Raw genomic sequence first — 17,566 nt, 5'->3', positions numbered from 1 at the left:
GCGAAGGAGACCCCAGTGAAGCCCAGTGTCCTTCGGTGCTGCTGCCTTTCTGCTGTGCCATATGGTCCCAGCCTGTGGATCTGGAGGGAATTAGTTGTTGATTATAAAAAGTGAAAAAATATTGCTCAGCCAGTAAGCCAAGGTGAGGTTAAGCTCTGCAAATGTTATAACTTTGTCCTGCTGCGACATATCCGCTGGGTTGAATGAACTGTTCTTGGATTGACTGATTTTTAAGTGTTGGACTCGTCCATTTTGAAGTCATCCTGCCAGGGATGTGGGGAAGCATTCCTAATTTCAGCTAAATAAAGCATATTTCATTATGTTTCTTAGTCCAGTGTACTACAATGAATTTATAGCACGGCTTGAGGGCATTTGAACTGCGTTAAGAGGGAAGGCTCATAGACACTGTGTCTGGGGTGGAAACCTTTGATTTTAATTTCACAGCCCCACAGCTCAAACCCGGGGCTCAGCCTGCTACTTCCATGCTATAAATAGAGGTAACCCCAGAACACTCTCGGCATGCCGATGCTCTCTGGTCCTGCCCACACTGCCGTCTTCCTGGCAGTGTGTTCAGAGCAGCATTTTTTTAGTATTTTTAGCTGTTGCTTTTTTTTTTTTTTTTTTTTTTTTGACAGATCATCTTGTCTTGCCAAGCTGCTAGCTATCCCTGCTGTTTATCTGCTTTCCAGGACTGTGTCTGGGTCCTCCCTCAGTGGAGGGGCAGTGGGACATCACAGATAGCAAGATTGGCTTGGACTCCATAGGACTCCCTCCTCTTTCCAGATTTGCTGTTAAGGTGTTGGGCAGCCTGTATGAATTTCTTGTTTGCACCTTATTTTCCCTTTTGTTGAAAGGGTATTAACAGCATTATTATGTACTATTATTGTTGCTAACAGGAGTTGAAGCAACAGCTGTCAGAAAAACTTCCCTCTAATGCTGTCTCTAATACTGACCAAATCAATTCAGCTTGTCCACCTTTGGGTTTACCTGTTTAAAAAGAGTGTGAATAGTAATTACAGATTCCCAGATAAAACCTTCGAGACAGAACAGATAAGCAAATTCTCAGAAACTTTTGCATAAAAGGTACAGGCTCAGCCTGGGCATGGATGCTCTGATGGCTGTGCTGCATTGGATGCTCCAAGTCCTCTGTGTGTTTTTCCACTGGAGTCGTTGCTAAAGGGAATAAAGCCTATTTCCTATGTGCGATCCTGTCCAAGCTTGTAAGCTCCTTGCTCTGCTTCCGTCCTGCTTTGCCGCAGACTGAATGAAGTCTTTGAACATAAAAGGATGTATTTAACTAGCTCAGCATGGCTGCGTATCTGCGTTCTTCAGCATGCCACCCATAAGGGACTTCTTCTCTGTTTTTCGAGCAATTATGAAAGCCAGATTTCAACACTGCACCTTGCCTGCATGCAGACAAAGCAAAGGTGTTTGTTCTCTTCAAGGAGCTGAGCCAGGACTCGAGTGCTCTTGCAGCTTCTCTGAAGAAGTGCTATTTAAAACTCTGTTGAGCAGAGGAAATATGCCTTTTCATTCTTGCTAGTGTCCAAAGAAGCAGTAGACATTTAGCGGGGAGAAAATAGTTAATAAAAAAAAAAAAATCAGGGTCTGGGTTTAATAGAAAAAATAGTATGTTTAAAATTTATGGTGCTGGTTATAGTGCACAAGCTCCTAGAAACTTCAGCCCTTCTCTTGCTGTCAGTAATGGAAACTGCATGCTGAGTGATGTGTGTAGCAGCAGTCTGCCCTGTTGCAATGGAGATCAGGCCCTCGAAGACAGATCACGCATGCGGGTGGACAGTCCCGGCTCTATTTTTGGCACTTTGGCTGAGGGTGCTCTGGGGGGGCAGAGCCGAGGGCGGGGAAGGCTCCCGGTGGTGCTGGCTGGCGGTTCTCCGTGTGCCACCACGGTCAGGCAGCACCGCTGGTTCCCTGGGATGGGCTGTGGTTCAGCCACATAGCGTTGTAGGCACAGAGGCTTTCTGTATTAGAAGAGGAAAGGCAGAGAGAAAATGCAGAGACATATGCATATATATAAGCAGAGGGTTCTGAGCATGAGACACTTTTTCCATGTTGAGTTGCCAGGCAGCTCTTTTCCCTTCCCTCCCTCCATCCCAGGGCTCACTGGTATGAAAGTTTTCCTGCCTTTTTATATATATATACACATGTATATTTGTATGATGCAGTCTTGCAGCTGACAAGGCTTGTAATGCTGTGGCTATGTTATAAATCACGGTTTAAGGGTTTTCTGCAGCATAAATTAGTGCTGGTTTAATCCCTTTCCTTATTGTCCAACAGATCTGGTAGATGGTGAGAAGATAGTTTAAATAATACAATTGAACAACAGCATCACCTCCAATATCTGAGAGTTTCTCACGTGTTTGCAGGGGAGAAGTCCTGATTCAAAATATTGGTGCGCTCAGATGGGGTTTGCACTGAGCTGAGGAGCCTCTGTGGCTTCTTTCTGGAGCAAAACAGCTCCAGCATCTGGTGTCGCGATGATGGGCACCACCTTGGAGCTGTTGTTCCTCCAGCAGGACCCACAGGGGCCAAGGACCTGCCAGACCTTCTGGGAATCCCCGTGTCAGGACGTCATAGCATTTGTAGTAGTTTCAGAGTATAGCATTCCACACGAGGTGGTTCACTGCATTTATTGTGTCTGCTTTTATTGTGCTAAGAAAAGAGGAAACTGGGGCATTAATCAGCATATGGTTTCTGCATATGGCTAGGTTTCAACCAAGGGCTTGTTCAGGTGAATTCTGGTTCTTGCTGAGTTTTCCAGCATACCTGGGAAATGAGTGTTATGGCAATCCCCGCTTTACAAATAGCTGGGACAGCAGAGAAATTAAATGAGTTGCTGATGGATTAGAAAGGTTACTGTAGCCAGCAGGTCCCACTGGCCTGCCTGAGGTCTGGGGGGCAGGCAGATGTCTGGGAGTTCCCAGGTGCTTTCTGAAAGGGGTATGGGAATGGGGGAGATGGCTGTATCTGGGTTTTGTCTTCCAAAGTAATGTATGATGTAGGGTAGGTTAAGATGTCCACATATCTTTCTCCAGCACAGTGCATGTGAATTAACCATGTGCTACCCCAATGAGTATGATGAATACCTTTTCTTTAAAAAGATGGAGCAGTATTAGCCCAACATCTGGATCGCTGTGTTCTGGTTTAACATCTGCCCAGAGCAGGCAATTCGTCCCATGTTCTGGCTGGTCTGACCCCACGGCAGGGTCCTCATACATGATGTGTTCCTGGGATGCTGGAGCAATCTAACCAGAAAGTAGTCATCCCTTTCCTTCCTGCAGTGTCACACACTGGAGCCACTGCTGTCCTTGTAGCCGAGGGGCCAAGCACCCCTGGGAAGTGGTGTCTTTGCAGCAGCCTGTTTGCCGAGCTCTCTGCCAGTGCAGGACATGTGCTGCTCCTTAAATTCCTGTGCTTTCCTCTCTCAGTGAGGAAACCTCTCTCTGGAAGTGCTGTACTTGGCTCTAGTATAAAATATCCTGGAGAGAGAGGTGAATATGTGTGTCGCACTTAATGATTTCAAAAGTTCTCTCTGTTTCTGGAAACCCAAAATACATTTGTGGGCTTGATATGTTTGAATAATAATGTTTGACACCTTGAGGGAAAGGTGGAAGTCTCTCCTCAGGTGTTTTTCTGACATAACATTCCTTCAATTGCAGAGATGATTGTGCATAGCAGATTTCCAACAGAAAATATACCTTGCTAGATGTAGGGTCATAGTAGGGAGATTGCTCCACATACTGTATTCACGTGAAGTCCCTTGGCCCATTCAGACCTTCTTCTTGCTTTAGGAATTAGCCGGACTTCCAGTGGGAGACTTCAGAGACTGAGTGACCAGACAAGTCCAAGTAAGTTGCATGAATTTCTCTCTTTGAAACTTCATCATCCAATAAAAAAATATTAAAAAAATGGAGAGAACGCAAGAGGTAACTCTCAGAAATCGCATCTCTTGCTTCTTGTCCACTGGCCATGGTTTGAAAGGCAAATCTGGCTGATAATAATTGCAGAGTGCTCTATGCTGTAGAGCAAGAGCAATATATATTAAAAAAGAGAGCAGTGTATATATATTTTAAAAAAGAGCAATATAAAATAAAAGATTAATTTCTTACTGAATAATGGATCCAGAGAGAATAATTAAAAAACCCCATCTCAATTCAAGGGGTCTAACACAGGGCAACAGAAAGCAGGAATGGCCTGAGGTTGAAATACAGCTTTAGTAATTAGCAGCTCCTTCGTACTCTCCTTAGCTATTATTTTTTATTGGATGTGGAGATTTATGGATTATATGTGCTTGTGACTAAATTTACACTCCTAATTGCAGTTTAATGTTTCTGAAGCTGTTTCTGATTCGGAAGGAAGCAGGTGGGAGGGTTTCTTTCTTATAAAAAGTGTTTTCCAGCCTTGGGAAAGCAGTAGCAGAGGTCTCGATGCTTGTGAGTACCCAAGCCCATGTGCTGTGTTTGCATGTGTGTGGCACAGGTTGGAACTACCCAGGAACAGAGACGTGTCCCTAGTGCTCCTCATTTTCTCCAGGATGCTGACCGTTGTCTCTGTTGCTTGCTGCAGTCAGCCTCTCCGGACACCCTGATTTGGCCATGCTTGGTTCAGGGCTTTCATCCATTCCCATCCCCTTGGTCTCTCACTCACAGTTGCTCCCTCCAGACTTGATTTGCTATTTCATTTCATCTTCTCAGCCCCCATATCCTGTCTCAGCTCCCAGATGTACTTATCAAAACAGCTGTTTTCAGCTTTCCCCTCTGTGTGGGTGGGAGGAGAAAGCCACCCTCGGGATGCCTTCCCGGAGCGGTGACTTCAGCACTCTGCTGTACCAAGGCATGAGCACATATGGAATGGGGATTAGTCACAGACGTCCAGTTAAGCGTGTGGTTAAACACCGAGAGCTGTGACACTGCTGGCCTGGCCCTCATCGAGTGCTAGTGATAAGCACAGGGACAGGTATTCACGTCATGGCACAGACAAGGATGACAGGGGACATGGCACAGCGTGACGCTGTCCTGCTGCTGGGACACTTGCTGCTTTGCATCTGGAGCTTCTGTGCGCTGTCCCCAGCTCCAGCCCTAATGTTGGGATGTATTGGTGGGAGGATGTAAATATGGTCAGAGTAGGCTGCTGACTCCCAAACTAATGCCAAATGGTAGGAAAAATGCATTGAGAGTGATAATTTATTATGGAGTCGCAGTATTGGTCTGGGTGCTGAAGCTTCACGGCAGCGATCGTTCAGTCCAGAACCACTGAGCTGCATTTTAAAGCTGGTGCTTCAAAACTCGGCCACCAGCGCAGGAGCTGGTAGTTCTGAGCTGAAGTACATGTTTACCTTCTGCATGTGCAAAACCAAAGTTGCAGTCTCAGCCCTGGCACCGTGTGTTTTCATGTATATATGTCCGAGGAGACAGAAAAGGGAATTGGTACAGCTCCAAAAGTAACTGGAGTGTACAGAATCTAAATTAAAAGACACAGCGCATTTGTTCAAGCTTGTTTTCTTTAGACTCTAATTATATACTTTTCCACCTTTTTGGTGAGAGATGTTTTAAATTTTAATATTTTTTTTTCAAGCTAAAATCAAATGAGCAGCTGAGTGCTCCAGTTTACATTGCAGTAAATATTTATGACTCCATATAACTGCAACTCAATTTCCCCTTGTTTCGGGTCCAAACTTTCCCCTCTGCAACATCTGGCCTTGCACCCAGAAGCTTTTATTCCTGTAAAAGATAAATTGGGGTTGGGATGACTGAGCAGCGGTTGCAAGTGAAGCGTTTCAGAAGGGGGTTGCTTTGGGCTTTTTGCCACCCTAAACAGAGAAAGGGATGACATGCATTTCTGTAGCCACCAGCTCATGGGATCTAGACAGCTACAGTCATCTACACGCCTCGTGTTGCCTTGGGGCATGCAGTGGTGGCAGGAACCTGGAGATCTGATGTTGACCTCTCTTGGAAACCTTATTCCGTGACTGCTCTTGATTTTTCTTGTTCCTTTGAAAGTGATCATATGGCACTGACATCCAGCATTGCTCAGTGAGCAACAATTCCAGGGCTTTGGAGCTGCAGTTTTCGTTTGGTACAGGCCTGCTGCATAGGCCTGGGTGAGGCAGTGAGGTGGGACTACTCTAGGCTGGTCAATGGAGAGAGATGGAGGCTATCAGAAAGTGTCTGAGAGCACTTCAGAATGGGAAGAATAAGCTTTCTGGAGGAACCCATATGCCCATTGGATTATAGGGGGCCATAATTTCTTTAGGTAGCTACATTTAGGGATATGTGAATCCTGCGCTTTGACTCAGTTTGTTTTTCTTTGGTTGCAAAAGTGGAGTTCCTATCGTACATGCCTGAGGAATGCCCTGGGAAGGGGAAGGTGCCGGGTTAAGACAGCGTTCAAGGGTCTCACAGCTGTAACGGGGCTCTGGCTATATGAAGAGATGCCACAGTTATGGGTGCGGAAGCAACTTCTGGTGTCCAGCACCCTGGGGATGCTGAGCTAAGCCGAACCAGGGCCTGTTCGGTAGAAGACATGTGGAGCTGGGCTCCCCACTGGCTCCCTCTTTCCACAGCATTGGTGGTCGTGTCAGTCCTCACCCCCCGCAGCTCAGCGGAGGGCTGGCTCGGGCTGTGGCTCACCGTGGGCAGGAGCACCGGCCTGGGGTGCAGCCTGATAGCAGGAGCTGGGAGGATCTTGGCTCGAGGACTTGAAGGACAAGGAAGATGTCTGGAGCTTGGCACTGTCCCCTCTCAATTAGGATGTGGGACCGTGCCCATGAAGTTGAGTCCTGTGAGTGGTTTGGAGGCTCTGTTCAACATGCAATTGGGCATGGACAGAGAAAGAGGAGAGGAGTGGGAAGAAGCCCTTTATAAAAGGCTCCATCAGAGTTCAGGATTGCAGCCTCTAAATTGCCACCGTCAACCTGATGTGCATAGCTTAGGGCAATATTTTTGCAGTTAGGAATGGCGTGTCAGGGAAGTTACTCCCGCTTCATTTTCCTACAACTATACCTGGTGAATTTGAAAGTGAGAAATATTTGCTGACATTTGCCATCTGGAGCAGCGATGTGGTCCCCAGACGGCCAGAAAACAGCCCCAGAGCAGTTGGAGTGGAAGAAATCGGCATCGTATTCCTCTCAGGCAGCCAGCTGTGCTTTGTACTTTGATTTGTTTCCAGCCTACAATTCAATTTTTGCGAAGAGGAAGGAACTTCCCTGGCAGGGGTAATGCAGGAGGGTCCAGAAAAAGATACAGTTTACTGATTTAGCTAAACCAGCATGTTTTTCCTGTGTAGGTGAAGGCAGGGAGGAGGATGTCTTCCAGTTGCGTTGCAGCAGAACTGCTCCTGCACCAGTGCTGTTGGTGGGTCAGGTGCTTTGTTCATCGAGGTCCCAGAGGGGAGGGAGGGGAGCAGGTGCCTCAGCTTTCCTGTTTCAGCCTTTGTCTGGCTGCGTGGCCGCTGGAGCCGGCCCGCGTGGAGCAGGGGCAGGCTGCCAGGGCCAGCTGCAGTCCGGGGCAGGCACAGCTTTTCCATCCAAAAAAGACAGGGCGCTAGTGGCCCCACTTCTGCATCATCAGCAGTTGGCCGAGGATCAACCACAACTTGTCTCGGTGCTTTTTGGAAGCGTAGGGCATAATTTAGAGAGGCATGAAGCTCAGGGCCAGCTCTCTGGGTTGCATTAGCAGGGGGCACTCACTGATGTCATGAAACCTTCATCAGGGCAGTTTGTCTTGTACTGTCTGAACGCTTCCCTTGGGTATAAAGTGGAGGGAATCCCATGCCAGGATGTTTGGTGTTTGCACCAGCTTGAGCCCCTTGTCCTCTGTTTAGGTTGACAGTGGTAGACAAAGGTGCCAGAAGCCACAGTGAGTGGATAAGTGTGGGCTGGAGATGTAGGACAAGTGGGATGATTCAAAGATGCTGGTCATGGTGTGAGCCCATGAGCTTTTGCTCTGGGCACAAACTTGAGGACCATGCGCTGGTTTTGGCTGGGATAGAGTTAATTTTCTTTCTAGTAGCTGGTACGGGGCTACGTTTGGGATTTGTGCTGGAAACAGTGGTGCTAACACCGGGATGCTCCAGTCAGTGCTGAGCAGGGCTCACACAGAGCCGAGGCCTTTTCTGCCTCTCAGCCCACCCCAGCAGCGAGCGGCTGGGGGGGCACAAGGAGCTGGGAGGGGACCCGGCGGGGACAGCTGACCCCAACCGACCCCGGGGCCATCCCAGCCCACACGGTGCCATGCTCAGCACATAGAGCTGGGGGAAGGGGGAGGAAGGGGGGACGCTCGGAGTGACGGCGTTTGTCCTCCCCAGTCACCGTCACGCGTGATGGAGCCCGGCTGTCCTGGGGAGGGCTGAGCCTGCCCGCCCTGGGCCGTGGGGAGGGAATCCCTTGCTGTGCTTTGCTTCTGTGTGGCTTTTGCTTTACCTGTTAAACTGCCTTTATCTCAACCCACGAGTTTCTTCACTTATTTTACTCTACTGATTCTCTCCCCCATCCCGGGGCAGGAGGGCGGTTTGAGCTGCTAGCTGGGGTTAAACTGGGACAGACCCCATTTACCCACGATGACACTGCACTGCCACGCTGCCCAGGGCACCCAGGAGGTCTCTGTAGGAGCTGGTAGCTGAGATTAATAAAAATGGAGAGAATACAGCTTTATGTAAAAATTTCAACAAGACATGCCCAGATAATTCTTGTTCCATTTTACTTTTCCCTGCTTAAGCCTTCCTTTTTCCCTTTAATAATTACTGATGTTCCCATTTCATAGTTGAGGGAAATAGAGCAGCAGAGGAGTTGAAACATGTGCCTTTGGCATTGCCTGTGAATCTAGGGATCCTTCCGCATGGACACTGAAATGGAAGGATGTATGGCTGGGCGGGTGGAAGAGCTGAACCCACATAGCTGTGGGAACAGCTTAAATTGACATCATAGCTTCAACAGGATTTCAGCAGCATTCGCTAATTTGGGATGCTCCAAATTCATGCAGTAAGTTAAAAGTTGACACAGCAATAGCTCTTGCTGTTTCCATGTCTTGATTTAGTACTTTGCCCTGGGGACCATCTTTCCTCTTGTCTGTAAGAGAAAAGCTTCAGAAATTGGTTGATGTGAGGTTGCAGGTTAACCAGAATAGTGGAAATAAACAAAAAAAATGCCAAAAGCCAGGGGCTCTCTAGTCGAGCATACATGATTACTGTTATGTAAGCTAATCCAGAGTGGTATAAAAGCCATTAGATTTTCAAGTTGTTTCTCCCCCCCCGCCCCAGGGAAATTCTGCCAGAAGCATTGCACATCTGCAGCTCAGACATGGGTAACCCCAGTACACAGCATATCCCTCTACATGTAATAGTGGTATCTGAGCAAGCTGATTTTGCTAGTCCCTCCTGTAAACCTTAGTCCAGACCTTCCGTTTATCCTAACCTTTACTGCATCCTTTTTCATTTTCCCATTGCCATACTGGGATCCAGGCTGTGAGTGCAGTGCTTCTGGTCTGGCTGGAAGCCATGGGGATGCGCAACATCTCTTTGCACTATGATGTTTTTAGCACAGACTGTGCCTTTCACCTTGACAGAGCAACAGAGGGGTTAACTAGAGACTTGTGGTTGCGGCCTCATGGCTTTGGATGTGTCCCTAGATGAGGTCATATGAATTTCTTTGGGCAGTCTCTATTCCCCTTTGTTTTTAGCACCACACTGGTCACCCCAGCTGCGTGGATCTCCGTGCCAAACAGCATCCCCACGCACATGCACTGCTTGCTCCCCTCGGGCTCCCTAGTGACAAGCCCTCATTTGACATGTGTCCTCTTGGACTTTCTCATCATGAAGGCGAAGTAGCAAAGGGTGAAGCTTGGTCGGCAGCCAGCCCGGAGAGTCCCTTCTGCAGTAACACAGCTCCATGATTGTGGCTCTGCAGGAAATCCCAACTCCAGGCAACAAGAAGTTAAAGCGAAAAGGCTGCTCTTGATTCAGGTGCTTGATTTCCTGCACGGACACGCGAGGTCTGTGTTTGCATAATACAGACACGTGGACTCCAAGCTGCCCGGGAGAGTCCTGCGGGGCTCCCACGTGCTTCAAGCATTGCTGTGCATTGCTTACAGTGAATGAGGGAGCGTAGGCTCTTGTGTGCACAGCTACAAAATTAAGGAGTAGTGATAGGTGCCCTGGGCCTGCTTGCTATTGAGGGGGTGCGCTGAGCACTGGCTTGTCATCCTGTTCCTTTACAAAAGTCGTGATTCATCTCTAGTCTTATGTGTAGTCTTTTAGTTCCAAAAGGCTACTGGACATCACAGGCAAGTAGGTAGATCTCTTGATGCTTTCTTCAAACAGCACCTGACACTATGGACTCTGTTGTGAGGAAACCAATAACAATGAAATATAAATCAGTAGTTCAGGGATAACCAGGGGTTTAATGCTCTGTAATGTTTGGAGGCTTTAGCTGCTGACTGTGTTTTAAGATAATCATCTTCCTCACTGAAGTGTGATATAGGTTTGTTGATGAATGCTGACAGGGTCCACAGGGTTCTCCTGAGCAAAGGGGATATAGAAGTGCAGAGTGTAACTCCTCCAGGACAGGAGTAGTAGTCCTTGATTGAGGTTATTTATTGCCTTGGGACCAGGTGTCTCTGGAGTAAGCTTCTAATGCCCTTTCATGAGACTCACACATCAGCTGCAGCAGAGAGGAGGTGGGAGGGCAGGGAAGGGGAATGGCAGTGGCATGTGGTTTTATCTCATTTGTCTCATCGCATTGTAAAGGATGGAGGGGGAAAAAAAAAAAAAAAAAAAAAAAAAGACAAACCACAGACCTCCAGAGGAGAGCACAGTGCCCTGGGAAAGAGAAGTATGTTTATCACCTCTGCCAGCCCGTGTCCTGTGTGGGGCATGGCCATGCCAGGACGTGCCTGACCTGAGGTGCCTGGGCAGGAGCTGATGGAGCTGGCAGGGAGGAACCCTCCTGGGGCCGGGAGTGAAAGGACATGCTTCCAGCCAGGGTGTCAACAGGCACAAGAGGAGTGGGGTAGCTGTGGAAGTGTGTGGGGGTTCGGTGTCTGGCACCCTTCCCCTTAGGAACAGGGGAAAAATGAACCAAAGGAGGAGGGAGGGCTGCTGTGTCTTGACCCGGCCCCTATGTGCTAGCTCATGCAGTGCTGGTTACCTAAGCAGCTGTGTGTGGTCACATTTCTCTTGGTTGAATACATGCATCTCTCCGTGGTGTTTGTTTTCTTCATCTTTTTGGTGCTGAAACGTCAGTTTGCAAATTGCTCTTGGGCATGTTGGCAGACCAGCTCGTGGCTGCTCAACTTTCCCTCTTCCCCTCAAAGTCTGGTGTCCCTCATCACATGGGCAGAGGCAAATTCCCGAGCCCCAGCTGCCCACCACAGGCATCCTCTGTGCCTCCGAGGCCGGCACATCCGGCGGTGGCTAGTGTTTACCAAAACCCCTAATTGTACCTTAGGCAGAGAACACCGATTTACTCCTTGCTATATTTATCTTGTGTCTAGGACTGCAAAAGAAATGAGAGCGCAGCCTTTCATGCCCTTTGTTGCATAGAGATGACATATTTGTAAGGCAACTCTGCAGCTGGGTTAGCAGATAAAGCACTGTAGATGATCAGGGCTGACCTGCGAAATGTGAAGTGTCTCTGCCGAAATTTTGGTAGCCATGGAAGCAATGAGTGAGGTCCAAGAAAAGCACCAGTAGCAAGAGGCATTCCTGATTGACTTGGTTTCTATTTTTTGTAGTTTAATTTCTGATCAAAAGCATGTTAGAATGCTCAGAAAAGTGTCCAGGATGGTTCTGCTGCTAAATGGAAATAGGGTCTGCTGCCCAATTCTGGAGCATTTTCTTCCCTTCAGTGGATCAGCCTTTCTTCAGCAATGGGAACTTAATGCAAGGTAAGCCAAAGGTGGTATCCTCTTGCTGCATCACACCAAGGCAGCATCTCTGTTGCGTTGCAGTACAGTAACACGGTGAAATCCATGCGGAGAGAGCCCCTTGCCTGTGGCTGCCCCAGTAGAGAGCAATATTTTGAAAATCCCTGTGTTTAGGGATTCACCTATGGAAGGTGAAACCAATATCTCGGGCGGTTCGTCCTCAGGTGAGGTGTCCCCTCCACACCAGAGGAGCTGCTTCAAGCCTGGCCTGCCCATGTGTAAAGTGCCTAGAAATTGTGCAGCTTTTTCACCCAATTGCTGCTGGTGATGTGCAGGGAGCTGGGCTCGCTGTGCTGCAGCTGGGGTGGCCCCAGGGCTCCTTGGGGCACGCTCTCCTACGGATGGTGGAGGGGAGCGATCTGTAATGCAATGTGTGTCTTGCCTTATTAAATAAACCCAGAAAAAAAGAAGGGCAGCCCAAAGGTGTTTCCAGGGCTTGGTTCAATCTTCCTTCCTTTAATCTGCCTGCTTGTGAAACCCAAGTGGTAACTCTCGTGAAGACTTTGCTCCTCCATGGCTCCTTCTGCCAGGTAGGAGCTGGTGCAGTGACCTGCTCCGGAGGCAGGAGGCTGCAGAGCAAATGGCCAGTGTTCAGAAGAAGAGAAAATACATCAGTGCCATTGGGAGCCCTGCCCCTTCGCAGCAAGTGCTTGGTGAACAATGACCACAGACCTTCGGGTAGGGAGTAACGCCCCCACCCCCATTTTGGGGACTCAAGGAGTGAGTTGTAGAAGATAGTGTTGAGAGGGCAAGACTGATGGTAGGGAGAAGTTCAGGAAGGAAAACAAGCAGAGGATTGTGGAAGAGTTAATATTTATCTGAGACTCCCTGTGCTGTCCTGGAAGGGTGAGCGTCCAGTCCGCCTGCCTCGCCTTTTGCTCCGTGCTGCCAGCTGCTATTAATACTTCAGCGCATGAGTGTTAAAGAGTGAGCAGAAAGCCCAGGGAGGATATGTGAGGGATTTCCAGCGGTTTGAGGCTTTCAGGCAGAGAAGTGGAGAGCCAGAATGGAGGAGAGCTCTAACAGGGGCTTTGCTTAAAGATACATCCCTCGGTGGGATGGGACAGGACCCAGGGAGACTTGTGTAGGCATCATCTCAAGGGGCTGCGTGGGCTTGGGGCAGGAGGGGAGATGCAATCCTCTGCTGTAGCTGTCTTACATGCTTCTGGGTGATGATGTGCTCTGTCCTGGGCATGATCTTTGGCTTGGGAGGATCTGTGTTCCCCTGTGTTGAACAAATGCAGGTTCTCATAAGAAATAAATGGAGAGGCTCAAAATAGTGCTTGGCAGCAAATGTGGAGCAGCTAGGAGCTGCGGACCAGGGCAGGGCAGTTCCACATCTGCCCAGCTGGGAGAAGGGGGATGGAGGAGTAGGGAGGCAAAGAAACAATCTGTCAAAGAGCAGGGCAGCTGCAGTCAGAGGATAAGTACCTCCCTTGGAAAGAGGGGAATCTCCTTGGTTTGTTGGTTTTGTTGTTGTTTTGTTTTTTCTTTCAAATGAAAATGAGAATGTTAGCCAGCGCTTTCTTTCTACCCCATCCTCAAAGCTCATATAAATGTAAATGAAAGGTTCTTGGAGCAGTCAGCAGAGGCTCAGATACTGTCATCTGCTGGCTGGGTCCAGCCTGGGGGTAAGTGTCATAGAGGGAATATAATGGAGTAACACTTGGTTGCACTGTTTGAGTTTGGACCTGTATTTCCTCATGTGAAAATGCTTCATTGAACATCATTTGATTTAGGTATGCTCTGCTCTGCTGCACTGTTCTCTCCTCTGTACTCTCCTCTCAGCTTGCCAGTGCTGCATGTAGCTGAGCTTGTGAAAGAACCAGTTGAATCCCCATTTTTCCTGCCTCTCCAAGCCCTGGAGGTCTTTGGCTGCTTTCGCTGCTTCCCGGCACCTTTGTCAATGCAGCTTGAACCTCTGATCCCTGCACGGACTTGCAGCGTTCATCCTTTCTAGCTCACTCAGCAGCAGGGCTGGGGTTACAGGGTGATACCTGGCTGGTTTGCAAAAAGCCTGGTGGAAGTGGTCGGCTGTGACTGGGACTGCAAATGAGAGCTAGGTAGAAAAGCAAATAACTCCTCTGTTGGATGAAATGCCGCAGGATCTTAATCACAGCATAAACCTAGAGAGGCAGACAAGGAATTGCAAATAGGATCTACCTGAATATCTATCTTCAGGTGTCTGTACCATGGTGGCTGCTGCTAGTGACAGTGTCAATAGTCCTAACTCCCCTCCTGGCTGCCCACTGATGTCCTGAGCTCTGTGGCATGTCCACGATTGGGGGTGAGCTTGTGCTGTCTTCACAGCACCTTCCCTGCTTATATACATGTTTGTGCACAACAAGCAGTTTATGCTTAGCAAAGGGCTTGGGCGTTGCTGGGCTAGCCTAGGAAAGGTGTGAGAGAGATAAAATTCAAAGTGAGCCTGGAGCAGGGTTTGGTTTACTTTCTTATGATTTCCTTCCTAGCTTTCTCTGCACCTGGCAGTGGTTCCTGCTGGCTGCCACCCGTGGTAATGTTTAAACCTGCGAGGTGGGGCGAGGGAAAGCGTGTGCACCCCTGTGCCAGCCTCGGCAAGCACGGGGTGGTGGCGGAGCAGGGCTCCTGCTTTGTTTCAGCTTCTTGTTTGCAAATGGAAACTGAGTTTGTCTTTATGGCAGAGAGTGGTGGTTTCCTAAAAGTTGCTCCTGCCTCTTGCCTCTCCTCGTGGCTTTGCCAAAAGACAGCCCTGGGGGGCCTTGAACTCTGAGAAGACAGCCCCAGCCAGGGGTGAGTCTTCTCTGTCCCCTTCCCAAACCCTAGATGTGCTTGGCTTCCCCCTCAACTCTTTTGAGAGTAGTATTAGAAAATACAATACATATTATCTTTATATAGACTTATACAATGCGTAGATGACTAAATACCCATTTAAAGAGGCACAGCATGAGCTTCTCAAAAACCAAGGACAGTGGGGGGCCCCAGTCCTGGAACTGCACCTTTGAAGGGAGAAAACCCCGATGCTGGCATCATGGGCACGGTGTGGCTGAGCACCCCCTCCCTCAAACACAGACACGCCGGTGCCACTTCTACCTGTGGCAGTGGCAGGAGCGCTGTGTGAGCACGGCTGCAAAAGGAGACACATGACTGACCTTTAAAGTGAATCCATTAAAATTTTCTTGGGGACTTGAAGTTTGAATGAGAGCATCTACCTGGAGGTTTTATGAATTTAAAGTTCAATTGCATTAATAATCATTTGAACTCATTTTCTTGAGTGCCTCATGGTGATCAGATCTGTGAAAAATGATGCCTTTGCTTTGTCCTTCCTAATCACTTGGGTCTTGATGGGTTAAAGTCTACAGGCTGAAATGTGTGTGCTGCCCCCATCCCTTCTTCCTTTCCATTCACCTTCTTCCTTTCTCCATGCTTCCCTTGAGCTTTTCCTTTCCTCTCCTGTGTAAGGAGCTTGGCAATAAAGGCTGCTTGGTGGAGGCAGTGGAGTGGATTTTGTGCTGCATGGGGCTGTGCAGCTCTCTTGGGCCCTTGCTTTGTGTTTGGCACCTTTGAGGTCTTGGGCAGGAAACATAGTTTCAGATTGCTCATGGGAAAACATTGCTTATTGTCCCTTCTCTAATGCCTTTGGCACTGGCAGCAGGAACATGCAGAGCTTTAATAGTGAACGAAGAGGAATTTGGGAAGGAATCTCAACATCCCTGCGCAGGGAATAATCTGCTGGGGATTAGAGAGAAACTTCCCTAAGGAATGGTCCGTTCAGGGCTGCCTCCCACCAGCTTTCTGCTGTCTGTTGTGCAGCGGCTGCTGCTGCCTGGGGGTGCTGGACTGACCCCACCACTTGCTGTTAGCTGTGTTCCTCCCTCTGGTTTGGTGACAGTGATGCTCCATCAGCTCTGGTATGGGGGAAACACGCAATATTGAAAAGCAATGCAGTGGAGGTCCAGGCTGCCCAAAGGTCCCAGCAGTGGCTCTAACACCTGGACTCTTTCCTTGGAAGTTTATTCATCCAGGCCAACAATTTGTCCTTCTGCTGGTATTATGGGGGGAAGGTGCCAGGCTCTGTCACAGCTATCCCCCTTGTGATTTTCCACGTCACCTGTAAGCATCTGGGGGCTAAAAGTGTCATGTGTATGGTGCCGAGCACGCGAGGCTCCTGCCAGCACACTTGGCCTTCCCTGCTGGCATCTGCCGTCCCAGCCCCGGGCTGCGGGGCCGCGACTGGCTCCTTTGCCAGCTCTGGGGACAGAGCCTGTGTCCTCGCGTCCGGCTGGGCGACTCCAGCTCCATGCTGTCAGTGGGACTGGGCGGCGGAGGACACGGGAGGGTCGTGCGGGGTGGCCGGGGCAGCGCTGTGCCCGCGGGCAGCGCAGGCACCGCCTCGGCGGAGCTGCTAACACGGCGTCCCCGCTGCCTGCCCTGGCCGCCGGCCAAGTGGAAGTTTCCGAGCGGGCCAGCCCTTCGCTGCAGCCGCGCATCCCTCCACCCCGGCCGGGGAGAGCAACATCTGGCGACGGGCTCTGCAGGGCTGCTCCGCTCCCTCTGCACCCCCCTGCCCTGCCTGGGCATCGCGGGGAAGGAAAACTGCTCTTAAATCCCACCTCTGCTCCACCGTGGGACTAAGGAGAAGACCAAGAACTTCTGCCCAGGGCAGAGACTTTCGCTATCGCTTTCGGGCTGGCTGTAGAAATCCTCCCCTTGCTGCCGCTTTGCAGTGGGGAGGAGGGCAAAGCGGGGGCTCGGTGCCAGGGCTGGCGGCGAAGCTCTCGGGCGGGTTGCACAGGGCGAGTAAACATGTGTGGCGCTCGGGTCCTGCCTGGTAGCAGCAGCAGCCCATGATGCTGTGCTTGGAATGAAGTCAGCCTTCATCAGCTGAATAGTTTATGCATGAATCGAAACTTCAGACCTGGCAGGGTGGGGAACGCGCAGGATCTGCGCTCTTTTAAAATGCTGGAGACAAGGAAGGAGGAGGGGATAGAGGAAATAGCAGGAAAATAAGACTGGGGAAGGGAAGAGAGATTTGAGAAGCTGGATGAGTCGTTCGCTCTGTTATTGCGAGGAGCCAAGTTCCTTAAGCATCTCCTGGTGGATATTAAGAGGGAGCTGTGGAGGCTGGAGCGTTCCCCTGGACACTCGCATGCTGTAGCTTTAAGACTGTTTTACAGAGGACTTGGGATTTTCAGTTTTCCTGCGCCTGGTGGAGTATTTCAGGGAGTTACGGGATTTTTTGGGTCATGCACCCCCTTTTTCTTTTTTCTTCCTCCTTTCTTTTCCTCTCTTACTCTTCCTTTTCATTTCAAAGAGACAAAGCTACTTCAGTTTGGAGCACAAACATATGATCAGCACATGGAAATGTGGTAATTTGGATGCATTCATGATTGCAACAGATTGAAGAAATTAGACCAGACAAAGAGCTTTTTTTGGAAGAGGAGGAGGAGGAGGCAAGGCAAGGAGGGAGGGAGAGTGGGGGAAAGAAGGGGACGCCACCGAAAAAAGGGACGGCCGTGACACGCGGATGCTAAATATATCCTGTAGTAATGGAGAGGGACCGGATTTCAGGTAGGCTATTGATCTTTTAATATGTTATATTCTGCCTCTGCCCTCCTACCTTTCCAGCAGCTTCTGCATTTTAAGAA

The 17,566-nt window shown here is 49.4% G+C and overlaps 1 protein-coding gene across 3 annotated transcripts in view; it reads left to right on the top strand.

The window, feature by feature from the left end:
- The window catches only part of SEPTIN9 (septin 9), a 144,238-nt gene that overhangs the window by 22,105 nt on the left and 104,567 nt on the right, over positions 1-17,566 (top strand). For 2 of the 3 annotated variants that reach the window (XM_033002224.2, XM_033002226.2), the window contains exon 2: positions 3,813-3,869. In XM_033002224.2, coding sequence (XP_032858115.2) covers positions 3,813-3,869 — 57 coding nt within the window. Of the gene's footprint in view, positions 1-3,812; positions 3,870-16,711; positions 17,490-17,566 lie in introns of those variants that run through there. The other variant, XM_042802480.1, reaches the window with a different exon arrangement.

This window comes from Tyto alba, unplaced genomic scaffold, assembly GCF_018691265.1.
Source record: "Tyto alba isolate M040663 unplaced genomic scaffold, T.alba_DEE_v4.0 Super-Scaffold_39, whole genome shotgun sequence".
Lineage (NCBI taxonomy): Eukaryota > Metazoa > Chordata > Aves > Strigiformes > Tytonidae > Tyto > Tyto alba.
The sequence above is the reverse complement of the archived record's forward strand: the minus strand, read 5'-3'. Positions and strand labels throughout refer to the sequence as shown.